Source organism: Convolutriloba macropyga, chromosome 6 (genome assembly GCF_964194025.1).
Source record: "Convolutriloba macropyga chromosome 6, txConMacr16.3, whole genome shotgun sequence".
Classification (NCBI taxonomy): Eukaryota; Metazoa; Xenacoelomorpha; order Acoela; family Convolutidae; genus Convolutriloba; species Convolutriloba macropyga.
The window spans coordinates 25,177,573-25,194,644 of record NC_134473.1 but is presented as its reverse complement, the minus strand read 5'-3'; the positions used below and the strand labels follow the sequence as shown (position 1 = coordinate 25,194,644).

At 31.4% G+C, this 17,072-nt stretch overlaps 1 protein-coding gene across 9 annotated transcripts in view; it reads right to left on the bottom strand.

The window, feature by feature from the left end:
- The window catches only part of LOC142341591 (uncharacterized), a 499,295-nt gene that overhangs the window by 330,252 nt on the left and 151,971 nt on the right, over positions 1 to 17,072 (bottom strand). For all 9 annotated transcript variants that reach the window (XM_075392645.1, XM_075392646.1, XM_075392650.1 and 6 more), the window contains one exon: positions 258 to 429. In XM_075392645.1, coding sequence (XP_075248760.1) covers positions 258 to 429 — 172 coding nt within the window. The remainder of the gene's footprint in view (positions 1 to 257; positions 430 to 17,072) is intronic.

The following is a 17,072-nucleotide window of genomic DNA, read 5'->3' as shown; positions in this document are numbered from 1 at the left end:
ACAATCCCCTAATTATGCAACCAATTACGCTTAATTATAATACGAAAGGATCATACCAAACATGCCGAACTGAATCAAAGCACGTAATTAATTAATTGATCCCTCTTTAAAGTTCATTCATTGGTTATCAAATTTCAGAAAAATTTAAGCATTAATTTCAGGGGGATTTTTTTTTTTTTTGGGGGGGGGGGGGGGCTGAAATGGTTAAGACCCAATATGACAGCAATCAAAATGTTCTAGTGGTCTTGAAAGTTTACCTTGAGCCCAGTCTGGTCAGAGAAGACGATGAGGTTGGCTTTGACTCCCATTTCCAGATGATTTTGAGAGGGTGATCGAAGTTCTTGTAGAGACAGGTCAGGTTGAAGTCTTCATAATTCATATAACTCAGCCATTCATCGTCAGTCCCATACACCTCCTGTGCTGCAGTAGCTAGAGACAAATTAACCACTTGAGTAACTAATTTAAAAGATATAAACGACAAGTAAAAAATAAACTTAACTAATTGAAAAGTTATAAATGTGTAGTAAAATATAATTAGATGGTTAATTGGTAAGTCAAAAATTATTTGTTGCTCCTTGATAATCACCACCTTTTTAAATTAAGTCAAAAGTGAGCAACAACACAGCTTTGATGTCCGATTTTCTTCAAATATTGCTCGAACAAATGTCTCTTCAAAAAAATTCACACAAAAGCGATGAATTTCTCGAACAGTCTTTGACTTATCAGAAATAAATCCAATAATCATAAAGGTTTAACAATGACTAATCCTGGTACACTAAAATATCCATATGATAGCTATAAAGAATTCACAATTTTGGCAATTTTGAAAAATTTATTGCAAAATCGTGACACTGTTTTGTCAACTAATTCTTTATATGAGGCGGGGGTGAATTTTTCCCGGTCGAAATTGGCTCAAAGGTGTGAAGGAAATGGTTATTATAAACAAGCAAAAGCGCTAAATCATAATTCACGCACAGTTTAACATGAGATTTGAAAAATGTAAATAACTTCCGTCTACGCCCGCGACGCGGAAAGTGAGAAAAAGAAAGAGAGATAGGGTAATATTGTTAAGTATTTTAAAACAAAAGGGGGGAAGATAGCTCCCTTGTTCTTTCAATAGTTGAGGGAAGGGCCGGGCTTTGCCTACATTATACCTAGTAGAGACTAAAGTGAGATGTAATAGTAGTGGTGTTATAACATGTAGGGTGGTAATTTCACTCTTCTCAAAAAGTGATGCTATATAGCCCACTACAATAAAAAATATTTTCGCTATCACTATCGCTTCATCTCCGAACTCTAGACGGCGACAAACGTATATTATGAGGGAGTTTTCTACGCTGGTACGATGATCTATATAGCTATATCTAAGCTAGCTAGCTAGGCAACTTGTCCCGAAATTCAGATGTTGTTTTTAGGAACGAAAAGGACAAAAAATTGCAGGAAATGCAATAGCGTAAGCAGTAATCTGTCACTTTCAAAGCGCAAGGTCGTTTTTTACTACTGCACGCTATAATAGAGTATTCCTCCCCGACATAGCCCCAAAATCTACGCATTTTTGGCGTGAAATTTATACCCTAAAGAAATATTGAAAAAATGGGGCAGGGGCAAAAAAGTTTAGAGGAGGGCCTATAATAAATTCACACATTTCTGTCCAAGTTGGCTTTTTTAGCAATGGCCATAATGCAACATCTATTTTTGAAATCAAAAGAGTGCTTGAAAAGTTTTTTCAGGCGAAGAAACGACGAAGCAATACGCCATCTAATCAATTTTATTGATCTGACGAAGCAGCCAGAAAGTTAACTAAGTAATGGTTAACACCACTCAAAGCTTATAAGCCCGAATAATTCCATATCCAAATTGTGGATTAAAGCATTGTTCCAAATTTCTCGCAAAATCTCCAATAACTGACAGTTCTCAAAGTTGAAAGGCTGTAAAAATTCAAGTCAAAAATACATGCCTTAACATTTTTCGCAAAAATAAGGTGAGCGCTTTGAGCATTTTTCAGTGAGCAAAATTTTAGTTTAAACTTTTTAGTTATAATTACTGAATGAGGCGAGACGCAGTAAAAATTATTTGCAATAATAACTTAAAAAGGTTCAACTGGTTAATTTATTGGACTTCTTGCTTTAAACATTTTGATAATAATTGCTGATCGTGGCAAAATTTAGTGAGATGCTAAAAAAGAAGTATTCAACTTATTGAAAGCACATACTCGAGCGCTGGTTGAACATTTGTTGATTTCTCAAATCTAAACAAAGCTTCCGAATTGTTTATAAGCAAAATGAATATATCAAAGAAAGCACCCAAGTTCAATGTAAATCAAATTTATGGCTTGAAAGCCCTGGGCAAGCAGTTCAAAGAAAAGTTTAATTCGGGGAAAATTGAGCATTATAAATTTTGAATCAGATATGTTATTTTCAGAAAGATTAATAATTTTGAAGAAACTTCTGTAAACAGTATTGATTGAACGAGTGCACATCAGTTCAACTTCGAATTGAAACAGAGACACCCAAGGTTATTTGGTCATCCATTCCATTTTTTCTTCCGAATGGTTCAAAAATAAAAAATGCCCAAGAAACTTCATGTTTCAGCAAAAGAATTGATTAACGCCAGATGAATCGATCTCGAGCAACGAATGATGTTCTAATAGTAACAAAAATAAGCTAAAGAGACCATCTTGACCAGGGGCAGAAATTAATTCAAGAAAAAATAAAAATGCTATGAAAAATGCAAAATTGTGCTTCTGAAATTCTGCTTTTCTAAAAGTTTGGTGTATTGTGAACTTTATAGAAACTACCAAAATTGAACTGTAAATCAACTTAATGCTCTCGTGCTTTTATTGGTTGTCCCATTTCTTCTGAAGAAAACAAAAAAGACAACAAAATGCTCAGTCAAAAATTGCACTAAAAACGTCTCGATCCAAATAATTGATGCAAACTGCTTGAGCAAAATGAAGTCATATAATTTTCTAACGTTTTTTACTGTTGTTGAAAGGCGCTTCATAGTCTTACTATTTGTCGAGAACAATAACAAACTTATGACTTCTGATTACTTGATGAAAAATCCCGATAAGAAATTGCAGAAGAGCTGATATGCCGCATACCTACAACCAACTTATGACGTATAAATAGAAATGTTGGAGTTAAGCAAGTACATGTATAAGTAAAGCATCATAATCTGGCTTGAAAAGTAACCAAACAATTGTCATGAAAAATTCCAATATTCGTCGCAGCGGTGACAGTAGCATAACCAAAGCAATAAAATTGCTGATAATCAACTATAGATTTAAAATCATTAGTACTTGTAGCTCGTTTGATTTCCATTAACCCTTACAAAGGCATAATAAAAATTTTTGACATAATTGAAATAATCCCAGGAAAAATAACAATAAAAAGAACTTAAGCATAGATCAAATACAAGGAGGCTCTGCAATGCGCGTTCACACATAATGTTCTGACCCCGCTCATCCACATTTTGATTTAATTGTTTGCCAAAAAAGGAAGAGATAGAATGTTTTCAAAAATTTACCTTTATCCCAAAAGTGATTGGTGTATGAATAAAAAATTGCTTTAAACTCAAACCATTAAACGACATCAACAATGCCGTCTTGCAAAGTCAATGAATTAGACCAATAACGAAACTACGAGGAAAACAAAATCAAATTAATAACAAAACTAAACAATATTTGCGACCAAAATTCAATGTATATTTTTCTAAAAAAATCTTTTAACAACGTCAAATTAGCATCACATAAAAACTTAATAGCACAAATTAAGTTCTAATTCTCTAAAAAAGTATGGGGCCTTCCCTTAAGGAGACTAAGTAATTTTTAGACAAAAAGGACACGAAGGAGTAAGCGAAAAAAATACGTTAAAATTTTTTCAAAAAATCATTAAATAGGTTCAATTAAGACACCAAAAGAAGCAATTGGACCACTCATTATCCAGATTATATCTTAAGATCAATAAAAAAAACAAAAAGTGAAAACAACGAAAGTTTTTTTAAAAATTTGCAAACAATCAGCGTACAGGCCATTAAAATCCTAAGCTGTTAACTGAACTAAAATTTGATATATAAAATTGGGCATGCATTCAAGGCCAATGGGTCATTTATTTAACAATGTAGCTAATGTAACAAGACACCTCAAATTAAACTCCATTGATGAATTTAGGCTACCATTCAACAGAAATAAGAAAAAATGCAAAAAAAATCCGGAAAAATTAGAAAAAAAAACGAGGAAATGGTTTAAAACAACTAAAAGCAAAGACATGAAAACCATCAGATACTTACTTCAAAACTCTAAATTTTAATTCATATGTTCAAATTAGACTTGAGAACGGTCAATATCCAGAATATGTTATGCGACCACAAAAAGAACGACAAATATAGTCAAAAGTAAAAAAAAATCAGCGAAATTTTGAGAGAAAACGGTGTCAAAGCCGTTAAAACCATAACTGATTCACTAAAACCCGTTATATGTTCAAATGCACTCTTTTTCAACGCCGCTGGTGTGAAATGTGCCAAGTCGCTAACGTAAAAATGTGGAAACAATAAAAACAATTGCAAAAAAATGGACAAACTAAAGGAAAAAATATGAAAACTCTTAATCTCCGAGCCAAAAAACAATTTTTGCAAACCTAAAACGCAGTGACAACTAAATTTTAATTCCCTAGAAAATGATGCAACCTCACTGGATAAATGAGCTAAAAGTTGACAGAAAAAGTAAAAAAAAAATACAGAATCTCAAAATTTTCACTATTTTTTGTTTTGCAAACAAATCTCTTTGAAAGTCTCAAAACAATGAGCATTCAACTAAAAAGACTAAAAATAATAACTTTTAGCTCAATAGGACGCCAAATTAAAAAAACCGCAAGCAAAGTTTTGAAGCCAAAAAACTCTGAGCTTCTAACGGAAGATTTGATATGAATTTATTGGGCCTCATTTGGGCGCCAAGAAGGTCTGTTGGTGATTGAGCAATAAAATGAACTCAATCTGTTGTTATGGCAATCCGGTAATTAACTTGAAAGAAACAAAAAGCAAAAAAACATTGACCTATACAAATTGAAATTACACACAAATCAAAACTAATCTATTCTTTGCTCTAGTCCTTTAACAATATTCAATTCTTTCAAATGTTAGCAAAATACAAAATTCGACTGAAAAAATTCAATATATCAAAAATAATTAAAAAATTTTTGATAATTATTGAGTTAAATTGAAAAAGAACTGACAAATAATTAATTCCAGAACTCACCGCGAGTGAACAAATACAACGTGACCCTTTGGGTGAGTTTAAAAAGAATGTGTCGAAAAATTTAACTTCCGCACTTCCGGCTAATATGAACAAAATTTGCTACAGAAAAGCACTTTTTATGGGAAAAATGCTTGACTTTTGAAGAATTTAGCCAACATTTTATCAACAGTTTAATATCCAATTGTTCTGCAACTTTATTTCGTTTTTAAATATTAAACAAAAAACGTGAAACTTTTGCTAACAATTAAAACAATTTTTAAAGCAAAATCGACGAAAAAATTTGATCAAAAATGCTGAAAATTTGAACAAAAACTATTGAAACAAGTCAAATGTTCACACAATTTTCAACCTCGATAACTCCGTGGTAAAATCAAAATCCATAAAACTATTTCAATTCTATACCCTAAGCTGAACGTTTTTCTAATGATACCACTCACAACTCTGTACAATGAATATATCGATCGGCAAAAATTGACTGAACATAAAAATCCATTTGGGTATATGGCCTTTCCCACCATGGTGGGTCGGAATAATTTGAATTTTGTGCAATTAAAGGAAGCCAAACAAATTACCTTTCTCCTTGCTTTTCGATTGATCCGATCTAAAACATCTATTGTCTGGTCAATTCGAATAATTTCTTGAAAACTACAGTCATTGCAATATCAAAACTATCAGATTTTTCTTTGAGTCCTACCAACTGAGATTGGCATCAATTTTTAATTGAATAGATAGACAGAAATGTAAATTAAGGTTTAACCACAGTTTAAATTACAAAAAAAGTTCAATGGCCAAACACTATATTATTTTCAGAGAAAAAAATTAATAAATTGACTATTCTATTTAACAGGTTAGAATAAAGTTGTAATGTAGCTGCCAAATGAAATATTGGCACTCTTAGTAATTTTTCGGAACCACCTTGAAAAGAGGTGGAAATTGCTCAATCAAAACTAACTGATCGATATAGCCATCGTAGAGAGTGGTGAGTGTTATTATTAAAAAAGCCCCTCAAGAGTAGAAAATCAATAAAAAAGATTTTTGAATTTTGTTTTTTTACAGAAGAGTACTGGAGGTTTAAAATTTTTTGAAAAGTTACCTGATTTCTGTGTTATGCTTTGTTAAATATTTTGCTCTCTTCGCTGAAATTTTGAATAAATGGAAACAGTATAATTAATATGTTATGGATAGTGCTATTGGTTTTTATCTCTCAGGAGGGTTGCGGAAATGTCTGATTTTTTTTGGCAAAAAATTTTGATAATTTTTTTAAATTCTGTTTTTTATAATAAAAATTTGGACCAAAATTGCTTCTTTAGCACATTTTGCTTAGATTTGCAAGAAGTACAAGTCTAACAACTGCTGACACAATCTTCTCAAACTCCAAAGTGGTCGAGTTTTATACGTGCTTCCTGTGAGAGCATTTTGTAATTCAAATTTTGCAACTTTTTTTGCTAATTTAAACAGATAGTTATCCAAAATTCATCAATTTTTAATATATCAGTTAACATTTTGAAGAACTTGGAGGAGCACCAAAATCAAAGCTAGTCAATCTAGGATTTTTACACAATAAAATTATGAAGGTTTTATTTTTTTCCTGTTTAAGTCTTCAAATTGTTTTGTCTTTTAAGTTAATTTGAAACCGGAATGATTTCAAATCAAAGCCAAATTATTTCAGTTTTAGCTAAAAGCTCGCGGTTTTTATGGTTTCAAGTTTTGAGTTTTGTTTTTGTTGCTTTTTTGTAGTCTGATAGTTTAGAGTCTCTAATGGAAGGTCCAATTGGGGTCCGAAGAGTTAGAATTTGTTCTCTTTTAACTGGAAACTTATTGTTGTAGTTAAATTTAAGAAAACTTTTCATTAAAAAATTATTGATTTTCGAACTTCGCAACTTGTTCAAATTATTTATGTCAAATTATGCTCAATCGCATCAGAAAATTTTTATCCTCTTTTCTGTGAATTTCATTTTATTACCTGTAAAGGTTTTACGATTTAAGTTATTTTTTTAGCTTTGATACTATGAGTTTTCATATTTTTCTGTATATTTGGGCTTTTGCCAACTTTGCAGACGCTTTCGTCACATTATTACAAATTTCACAGGTCGCGTATTGGTGTTCAAAGAAGGTAGCATTGAGGACATAGTGAAAAAAACTATGGTTTTACTGGCATCAGAACCGGTTTCTCGCAAAAAGTAATTGTAATTGTCGTCGTTTATGTAGTTGGATGACATATGCTGGACAATGAAAACTCTGAATGCTTTTCTTAGGAGGTCTAAATAAACTGTTTAAAAATTTCAATTGATTAGTAAAATTTTTTATGACTTTGAATACATTTGTTTAAAAAAAATATCGGCGTATTTTTTGAACTTTACGCCTTTTTATTATTATTTCTTTCAATTTCTAGCTAAATATAATTGATTTCAGATCACGTCCCCTTTCTGATTAAAAAATTTATTCACAGAGCAGTTTTATGCTTAAACCACGGGTTTTCTGATTTTAATACTACGAGTTTTCTTGAATATTTTGTGATCTTTGCACATTTGAACAATTTGAGTTGAAAATTTGATGCCTTTTTAAGTATTATCAGTATTTGTCGTTTTCTTATCTGTCAGCGGACAAATTTTGGGTAATGACAAGTTTCAATGACTTCACATAGATATAGCTATAGAAAAAACTATTTAATGAATTGAATTGACAGCTATTGGTTTTCATGACTCTGAAAATAATTGCTTTCAAATAAATTAATATATTTTTCACATTGCTTTCACGTTAAATTTTGTCTGCTTGCTACCTAGTTTCAATAAATCAGCTCTGATATCTTGTTCAGAAGTTATTTTGTTTAATTTAGGCTTTGTGAGGTTCTATTTTAATTTTGGTATTAAATGTTTTTTTTTCAAAAGAACTAGACATTGAGTTTCGGGCGTAACAAATGTTTGTTGTGTTTTAATTTTGCTGTTTATCGTAATCTTGATTTTCACAAAATCTTTTTAGTGGCCGATTTCATTCACGCTCTTTTGCGGCGTTATTTATTTCATTGAATGGTTTGATTTTAAAGAGGTTTTTTTTTATTTTTCCAAACAATTTTTTTTTGAAAATTGACTGTTTTTTCCTTATTTGGAAAAAAAATAAGTTGATAAGCAAGCAGAGTCCGAACGTCGTGTTCAGTTGCAAATTACTGAGTCTCCTTGATATCAAATATGTGATTAGTTACATAATTCTCCCTATTTTCAAAACCTATAACAACTTTCTGCAAAAACAAAGCAACGCAAAAAGCATTAATTTCTCTGGAAAAGAGCACATTCTAAATGCATCTCATTGCCCAAAAAAATAGTTTAAATGTAACTGCTAAAAAAGGTTGGTAAACTTCGACGATGCTAATGAAAAGTAATATTTATTTTAAATTTGAATTATTTCCCAAAAAAAAACATATGTTTTCTAAGAGTGCGTAGACTTAGAGCTTTAAGAAAACATCCCAATTGAACTGAAATCATTTTTCGATAACACGTGATAAAAACCTCACACATTTTTTAAACCATTTTTTTAAGTTCATGATTATGTGTATACTATGATAAAAAATTGTCAACGAAAACAAAAAAAAATTACTGAACCCTATACTATCATCAAAGATTCAGAGAACTATGTAGCCAGAATACGAAAAAAAACAGTAGTAACAAATCAATTGAATGGTAAAAATGGAAAGAACAGTAAAATATTTAATTAAAAAGGAAACTTTTTATCTCACTTTGTCTAGGCAATAGAGAGTAAAGATCTGCGTTGCTTTACCATTGTATTTATTGTTTTGACAGAAATCAGAATAAGAACCGCACCAATAGTAGTAGCTGTTTTCTTCTCTTTTGACAAGGTTATTATCTATTTAGGGTGACCGCTTCAAGACGTTTGAGGACAACATGCGTATTTTCACACGGAAAATTAAAATAAACTGTAAAAAGTTTTACTAGAAACAACCTAATAACTATTTTTGTCTGAATATGCTGATTTTATCATCTGAAATCTGATAACATAAATTTCGATAGCACAAAATATAATAAGGGAAAATCTTGCACCCCAATGTTTGCCCTATCAGAGCTACGTGGGTCCCCCTCTTATGAAAGTGTGTGATAAAATTTCTTTTTCTGTACCTGTGAAAATCATCGGTTCGGTTAAGAGGTACTGAAAAAAAATTATATCAAAATTACTTTTCTAGTAGTTGTCTTTGGAAAAACTTACTAAATTGGCAATCTGTGTCTAAAATATGATCACAAAGAAATAAAGCCAAGCGAATTATAATTAGGAATTCAGAACAGACACTTAACTAACGTAACTGATAATCAAGATTAAATTTACTGTGGTTTCAGTATCCAAGATCCAATCATATCGAGAAAATAAATGCTCAACTGAAAAAAAGTTAAGAAAATTTAATAAAACATTGACATTTGACAGCGTTTAATTAAGCTGATAACTCAAATTAGGGAAGAGGGAAGAAATAAAGAAAGGAAACTAGGACCACAGTGGCAATAATTCGGAGCCGCACACTCTCAAGAACAGCTGTATAGTTTGAGACAAAGACATACAACAGTTCTAACGGCAACTTCACAAACCATTTCGGACTATCTCCGCTATAGAAAACTTCACTCAATGTACGCTAAGGAAATGCTCAATAGAAGTGCTATCATTAATCATTAATAAATGTAGATAATCCCTGAAAAATCTGTATTTTATCAAGAATTCCGAGTTATTCTACCGTTTTACGGTTCTTTAATATGAAACAGACAAAATTGAAAGGACACTTTAAATCTCGCGCGATTAGTTTGGGCCAAATTCAATCCTAATTTTGAAAGTAAACTTCGTGTTCTCAACATGTACAAAATAATAACTTTAACCCTGAATTTTCAAATCCCGCATATTATACACTAATATGTAAGTTGAAAAATAAGTTTACAAAAATTCTAAACCTGTCGCTTATAACTTGGGTTATAATTTATATGGTAAGACTTTGAAGCATGAAAGAAGTTGTTATTATTTGACATTATCTCAAGTATTTACCCCAATTATTTCGCAAGAGGTGTTCCGAATTAACCCACAGTGAAAATACACTCCCAAACGGTCCCAACTAGGTACTAACTTAGTAATAACTGGGCACTCTAACTCGAACGTAAACAACACATTGTTTTGATTAGTGAGAGCTCTAATGAACTAACTAGCAAGTTTTGTTCTTTACACAACAAATTCCAGATCATAAAAACGTCAAATAACTAATAATTTTGCAACAAAATGAAGAAATCACTTTTGATTTCTAATTTTATTTTCCCAAAATTTGTCACAATATGAACATGCCAATAATGGAATTAATAAAAAACAATCAAAATTTACGTCAGTTAGGCTGAAAGTTGCCACTGGCAGTTTTCAAAAATAATTTAAATATAAATTTAAATCTAAGTAACAGTGATACTTTTTACAGCACGAAAAGAACCCTCGATTAAATAAAAAAGATATCTAAGCTAATCATCAAACTAAATTCTCGCAACTAACATTATTTACTCAACTTCAAGATTTTATTGAGTGAAAAGGGAATTTTCGTTTCTGTATAATTATAAATAATTAAAAACCGAATTCTCATGCAATTTTAATAGAAGCAAAACATTCAGCCTATTTTTCGTAAATATGGTGACGTATTCGAGGAGCCAGTAAGAGCGTGTAAAGTACGGTTGATCAAATGCAAAACGGAAGTTAAGTGAACACTTTGTAAAACATACGCGAACTAAAGGTGAAAAATTGTGTAATTATGCAAGATTAGTGACTCCCTTTAGCCGTTTTTTCCATCCATTATTCTTCATATTTGCCCTCAGGAATTTTCCCCATCGATTAGGCCTTTTATTTTGTTCCTCTTTGTTTACTATCAGTCCAAATGAAAAGATTTAGTATGATCTAATTGTTGACAGACCTGGTGATAAGTAACTGAAGAGAACCCCCATACAAATTCTGATGAGATTAAGACAATGCCAACTTGAGGGCTAGATGTCTGAAAAATAATATCCCGATATTTTGCAACAATGTCTAATGCCGTTTAGAATGTAACCATTTGACCTCAAAAGTCAACAAAAATGTTGCAGAAGTACTGTTACAGCAAATGTATAATAGATTAGAGGTGAAATTGACACATCGAAATTGAATAAAAAAATTTGTCGCATAATTAATTCGTTGAATTCAGTTCGAAAAAGGTTAGTTTTCAGCAGAATTTCCACAATTCAACACAAACTATGGACATGCCCGTTGTTTTACTCCAATGTTCATCGATTATAAGGATTGACTAAGAATTTCGAATTAACAGTTATTTTTCAGCATTTCAATGAACTGTTCCGCAGTGAAATAGGCATACTCTTTGCAAACTCTATTTTTTCGAAGCACCCGAAATACTCACTGGTAATAATCAACTATCTGCAAGTACTGAAACGGTGGAGTCATTGAATCATCAATTTAAGTTTTTTATAAACTCAGAGATCACAGACAAGAAAAAACATAGCGAAATGGATTTGGAATAGGCCGAAAACGTGTGTAATGAAGGCTTGACTTATCTTAACTTACATTCGGTTTTTGTAGAAAATTTATTTAAACGGAGGACATGATGTTTTAATTTCCGAAAAAGAAAAAATCTGATGTATAAAACGACCTCCTTAATAATTATCAGGTTGTTGTCGATTCACATACAAAAAAAGATCAGAAAAAAATTAATTTCAGCAGCGTAACTATTTTTCACTTCAGAAGTTGCAACAAACAAACGTTATACAGTAAGTGTAAGAGTTTTCATAGCTAAATAGATATGATAAGAAAAATATTTACATGGTTCCTAAAAAAGCAACATTGAAAAATCTCAAAACAATTTATCAAGTTAAATTTTGCATTTGTGCTTACCAAGAAAAAGATTACAAAAACATTAACAATTTTTGAACAATGAAAATACAAGACCTCACATTTATGGACACAAAACAGGAAAACTTTTCAAAAAAACAATCGATGAGTGCTATATGTTGTTAAGATTTGAAAAAGAAAATTATGAACAATTACAACAAACAAAAAATTTAAAAGTTTTGTTATCAATTTTTTTATCAAGCTGTGGGAATTTGAGCACTGAATAAGTCTACAGAGTGGGCAAGAATCAGTATTGCAAATCGGATATCAAAATTTTTGCTTATTTCTCCAACACCAACTTGATACCAAAATGATGAACCAATTTTTGATGCACCAGGAAGGCGTGTAAATAAAAAAAGCTCTATTAACAAAAAACTGTCCCTATTCCATTTTTCACTTGATCAACCTTACAAAATTGCAATCCTGGTTTTCGGCTCAATGTTTTTTTGGTTTAGGTAATTTTCAATTTTCCATAAAAGCTTTTCAATGAAGAAGTTGCATCGCCGATTTCAATGTGCCAATTTTTTTATCAACTTCGGATACAATCAATAACTACTACCCTCTATAAAAAATGGATAAAAAATTTATGGGAATAATTTATCAAAAGTTGTCAATCTTATCCCTTTTCTCTAAAACGAGTATGGTGCTCTTCTAATTTCTTTCCTCTAGAAAACGCGATTTCAAAAATATTCCATTTCGGAGTAATGTTGGTCCTAGATCGTTGATCTTGGAGATACCTATAGAAACCAGCTTGAAACAATTTTGCTGCAAAAAACTGATACAATTTGAAGGAAACCCAAAATTCGGTGGAACATCAGCGCTGAATCAGTCCAGAAGTGACCTGTTTTATTCCGGAAGACCGCTTCTTTAATCGTGTCCCAATTAACACCGGCTAGTTTTGATTTTTGAGCATGAAATATGTTCAGCTCAACTCCCTCACGAGTTTTCTAAGGAATTCGATTTTCCGGTTGCGCATCTGTAACTATTATTTAGCGTAGCAAGTCGTAGCAACTAAGCTCAGTGGGTTTTCTGGTAATTACACGCACATTACGTTTCTAAAAAATCATTGATCTTTAAATGTTTAAACTGAATTATAATTTAACTTTTAAAATGCACTCTCATTGACTCCATTAAGCACATTCATAAGTACCATTTTGTTTGTTTTCAAGCACAGTTTGACCGGACCACATGGAATTTGGTCCTCAGGTCAAAATCGGAAATAATTTATCGAATATAGAAGCGCCATCAAATCCCTATAAAATATTTTGCTGGTTTTCGATTGGTTATATTCAACAAAAGACCAAAAGACAGATATTGTTATGGCGTCCAAAAAACACAAGCTATGGTAAAAAAAAAACACATCATACGGCATCTGCAATTCGAAAAATTCAAAAAATTTCTCCTGATTGTCAGAGTATTACTAATAAAATTACTATGATGACAAAAAAGCGAAACATGGGGAATCGGACTACTCGTTTTTCATAAAATAAAAAAGTACACTTTTTGAATTTCAATTTTTAAGGTGGCATTTTAAAATCAAGCATCTAAAAGAATAAAAAAAATTAAAGAGGAGGTTTTAATATTTTTAAAATAGTTTTCAAAAAAAATAGTTTTCAAAATAGTTTTCAAAATAACCAGCGCTGAATCAGTCCAGAAGTGACCTGTTTTATTCCGGAAGACCGCTTCTCTAATCGTGTCCCAATTAACACCGGCTAGTTTTGATTTTTTAGCATGAAATATGTTCAGCTCAACTTCCTCACGAGTTTTCTACGGAATTCGATCTTCCGGTTACGTATCTGTAACTATTATTTAGCGTAGCAAGTCGCAGCAACTAAGCTCAGTGAGTTTTGTGGTAATTACACGCACATTACGTTTCTAAAAAATCATTGATCTTTAAATGATTAAACTGAATTATAATTTAACTTTTAAAATGCACTTTCATTGACTCCAGAAAGCACATTCATAAGTACCATTTTGTTTGTTTTCAAGCACAGTTTGACCTGACCACATGGAATTCGGTCCACAGGTCAAAATCGGAAATAATTTATCGAATATAGAAGCGCCATCAAATCCCTATAAAATATTTTGCTGCTTTTCGATTGGTTATATTCAACAAAAGACAGATATTGTTATGGCGTCCAAAAAACACAAGCTTTGGTAAAAAAAACACATCATACGACAGCTGCAATTCCAAAATTTCAAAAAATTTCTCCTGATTGTCAGAGCATTACTAATAAAATTACTATGCTGACAAAAAAGAAACATGGGGAATCGGACTTACTCACATTTCATAAAATAAAAAGGTACACTTTTTAAATTTCAATTTTTAAGGTGGCATTTTAAAATCAAGCATCTAAAAGAATAAATAATTTTAAGAGGAGGTTTTAATATTTTTAAAATAGTTTTCAAAAAAATTGTTTCCACAAAACATTTTAATTTAAAATCTCAAACTTACAAGAAAATGATACAGAACCAATTACTGACAGACAAAAAAACACGGTGCAAATATTTGGCAAGGTGATTTTTATCAAATTAATTTTTTAAAAATATTTTAGTCTAAAACCTCCAACACACAGGAAAGTGACAAAGAACAAATACTTGATAAAAAATTCGATAGAATCGGATAGCTCAAACACTGCTTTGGTTATTTTAATTTTAAGGCTGAGAAAAAATCGCATTAATTAAATATTAATATTGACTAACAAAAATCACAATAAAAAGAGTGTCATACAATTTAAAAATTTATAATTCTCCAGCCACTGAAGCTATTTATTATCATATGTATTTGCGCAAAAATTAATTTCATAGACATAACAAAAAAGGTAGCTGAAGATTTTGTTCAAAATTTTTCATAGAGGGCTAAATAGATTGTCAGAAATGTATACCTACAAAAACATTGAAGAAAATCATTCTATATTGACAACTATTGGAACAAAAGAAACATAATAGAAATCCACTAACTCTCACGAATTAAAATCATCTAAGTCAATAAAATCAATCAAAATTTCATCACAGTATTTTTTTACACATTCGTGTATCCGCCGGTTTTTGGGCATGTTAGTGGCGAGAATGTTCCTTATTCTAAATTTTCAGGAAAGAAAGTGTAACAATTGCATTATTTTAGACAAGATCATCGAAATGGTTCAAAAATTTAACATCAATAACTGTTCTATGAGTATAAAAAATTGCATTTCTAAATTTAGTTCGGTTTCTAGCAATTATTAGTGAACTATATTTTACATTTAGAAATATCACTTGAACAGCTTTGAAGCCGCAGTTCGATAATCAAAATGCCTTTTAAGCGTCAACACAGAGTTGAATAACTCAAATCGGAGAGTTGAGCTGACGGTAATTCTAGCTTTCCAAAAACATACTGGGTCAGATACGTTCGCTTGTAAGCCTCCATTCCTTGATTGTAGTAAAGTTTCTTCACGAACCACATGTGCGATCCCGGAACTGAGTCTCAGTGCATTTCAGCGCTCAACCAGAACAATTCAATTGTAAAAACATAATCCATTTCTTAATCAGTGCATCCCCAGAATATTCTAAGTTTCTTTATGTGCAGTTTTTCTTCTTTATGATTATATTAAGATCATAGATGGTGTCTATGCTAAATTTATCCTGTACAGTCTGAAAATTACTCATGCGCCTAAGTTAAATCTGAGCAGCATAAAGTCATAGTTTTATTGCTTACAACTGGTGAATATTGTAGTAGTGTACACGCTCTTTATTTATGCTAGGTTGTAGATATGAAATCCGAGGTCATCAATTTTTTATAAAGAAAAATTCTGATAGCTTTCGAATTCAATTTTTAAGGCAGTCGAGCCACCAGTACACGGACGGGAAAATGTTTGAAAATATGAAACTGGGGAAACACAACAGAAGTTTTAAAGCTCAATTTAACAATGTGTTTTAGAGTTCTCTGATGACAACGGGCAAGAAATGGCCATTAAAAATTAAATCAGACCTCAATGCAACAAAAATTTGGGAGTTCACACATTTGGGAGTTTTTGTAAAATTTGAGGCGAATATTTAAAAGGCGCCAAAAACATCAAATGATACAATTTGAATTCAATCACTTCTCTAGTGACAGCTATTTACAATTTTAGCTTTTCTAATCTCTATTAGAAGATATGTAGAAGTTTTCAGACAAGTTTCTAGCAATATCTGAGTCGAATTTCCGACACTTTTCCGTCCATATTTTCCTATAGAGCTGCCTGTTTTCGTAATTGTTTCTTCACAATTGCCCATAAATCTTCGATGCAAATTTTCTTAGGAACTTTTCCAAATTTCCAAGTAAACCAGAACCTTAAGCTTATTTGATCATCTAACGGAAAATAAGTGATTGCTTGTCCCAACTGCTCGCTGGCAATTACCTAAGCCTATTACCGTTTGCCATAGTTTGTATGCATACAGTGAACTAGATCTTGATATTAAGTTGAGTTGCTTATAATTTTGAATAGCAACAGCGTGGAAAATATTAAAATAAATCTTATTATACACACACACACATATATATATATATATATATATATATATATATATATATATATATATATAGACATACATACATACATACATACATACATACATACATACATACATACATACATACATACATACATACATACATACATACATATATATATATATATATATATATATATATATATATATATATAATGCTGATTGGTTTTGTTTGTTCTTCCACATTCATCGAGCAGAAGCAGGCCACCAACTGTATACCATCTTATTGCTTTTTGCCTCGCTCCTGTCTCATTTGTTTATGTTGCCTTTTTCTTCTTTAACGTCAAAACACACTAAGAAAACATAAAAGTTACCAGAGTCATCATGATATAATCCTGCACAGAAGCTTATAAGTGGAAAAATCCAAGCCAAAAAACCGTTGTAGGTGGATTACTGC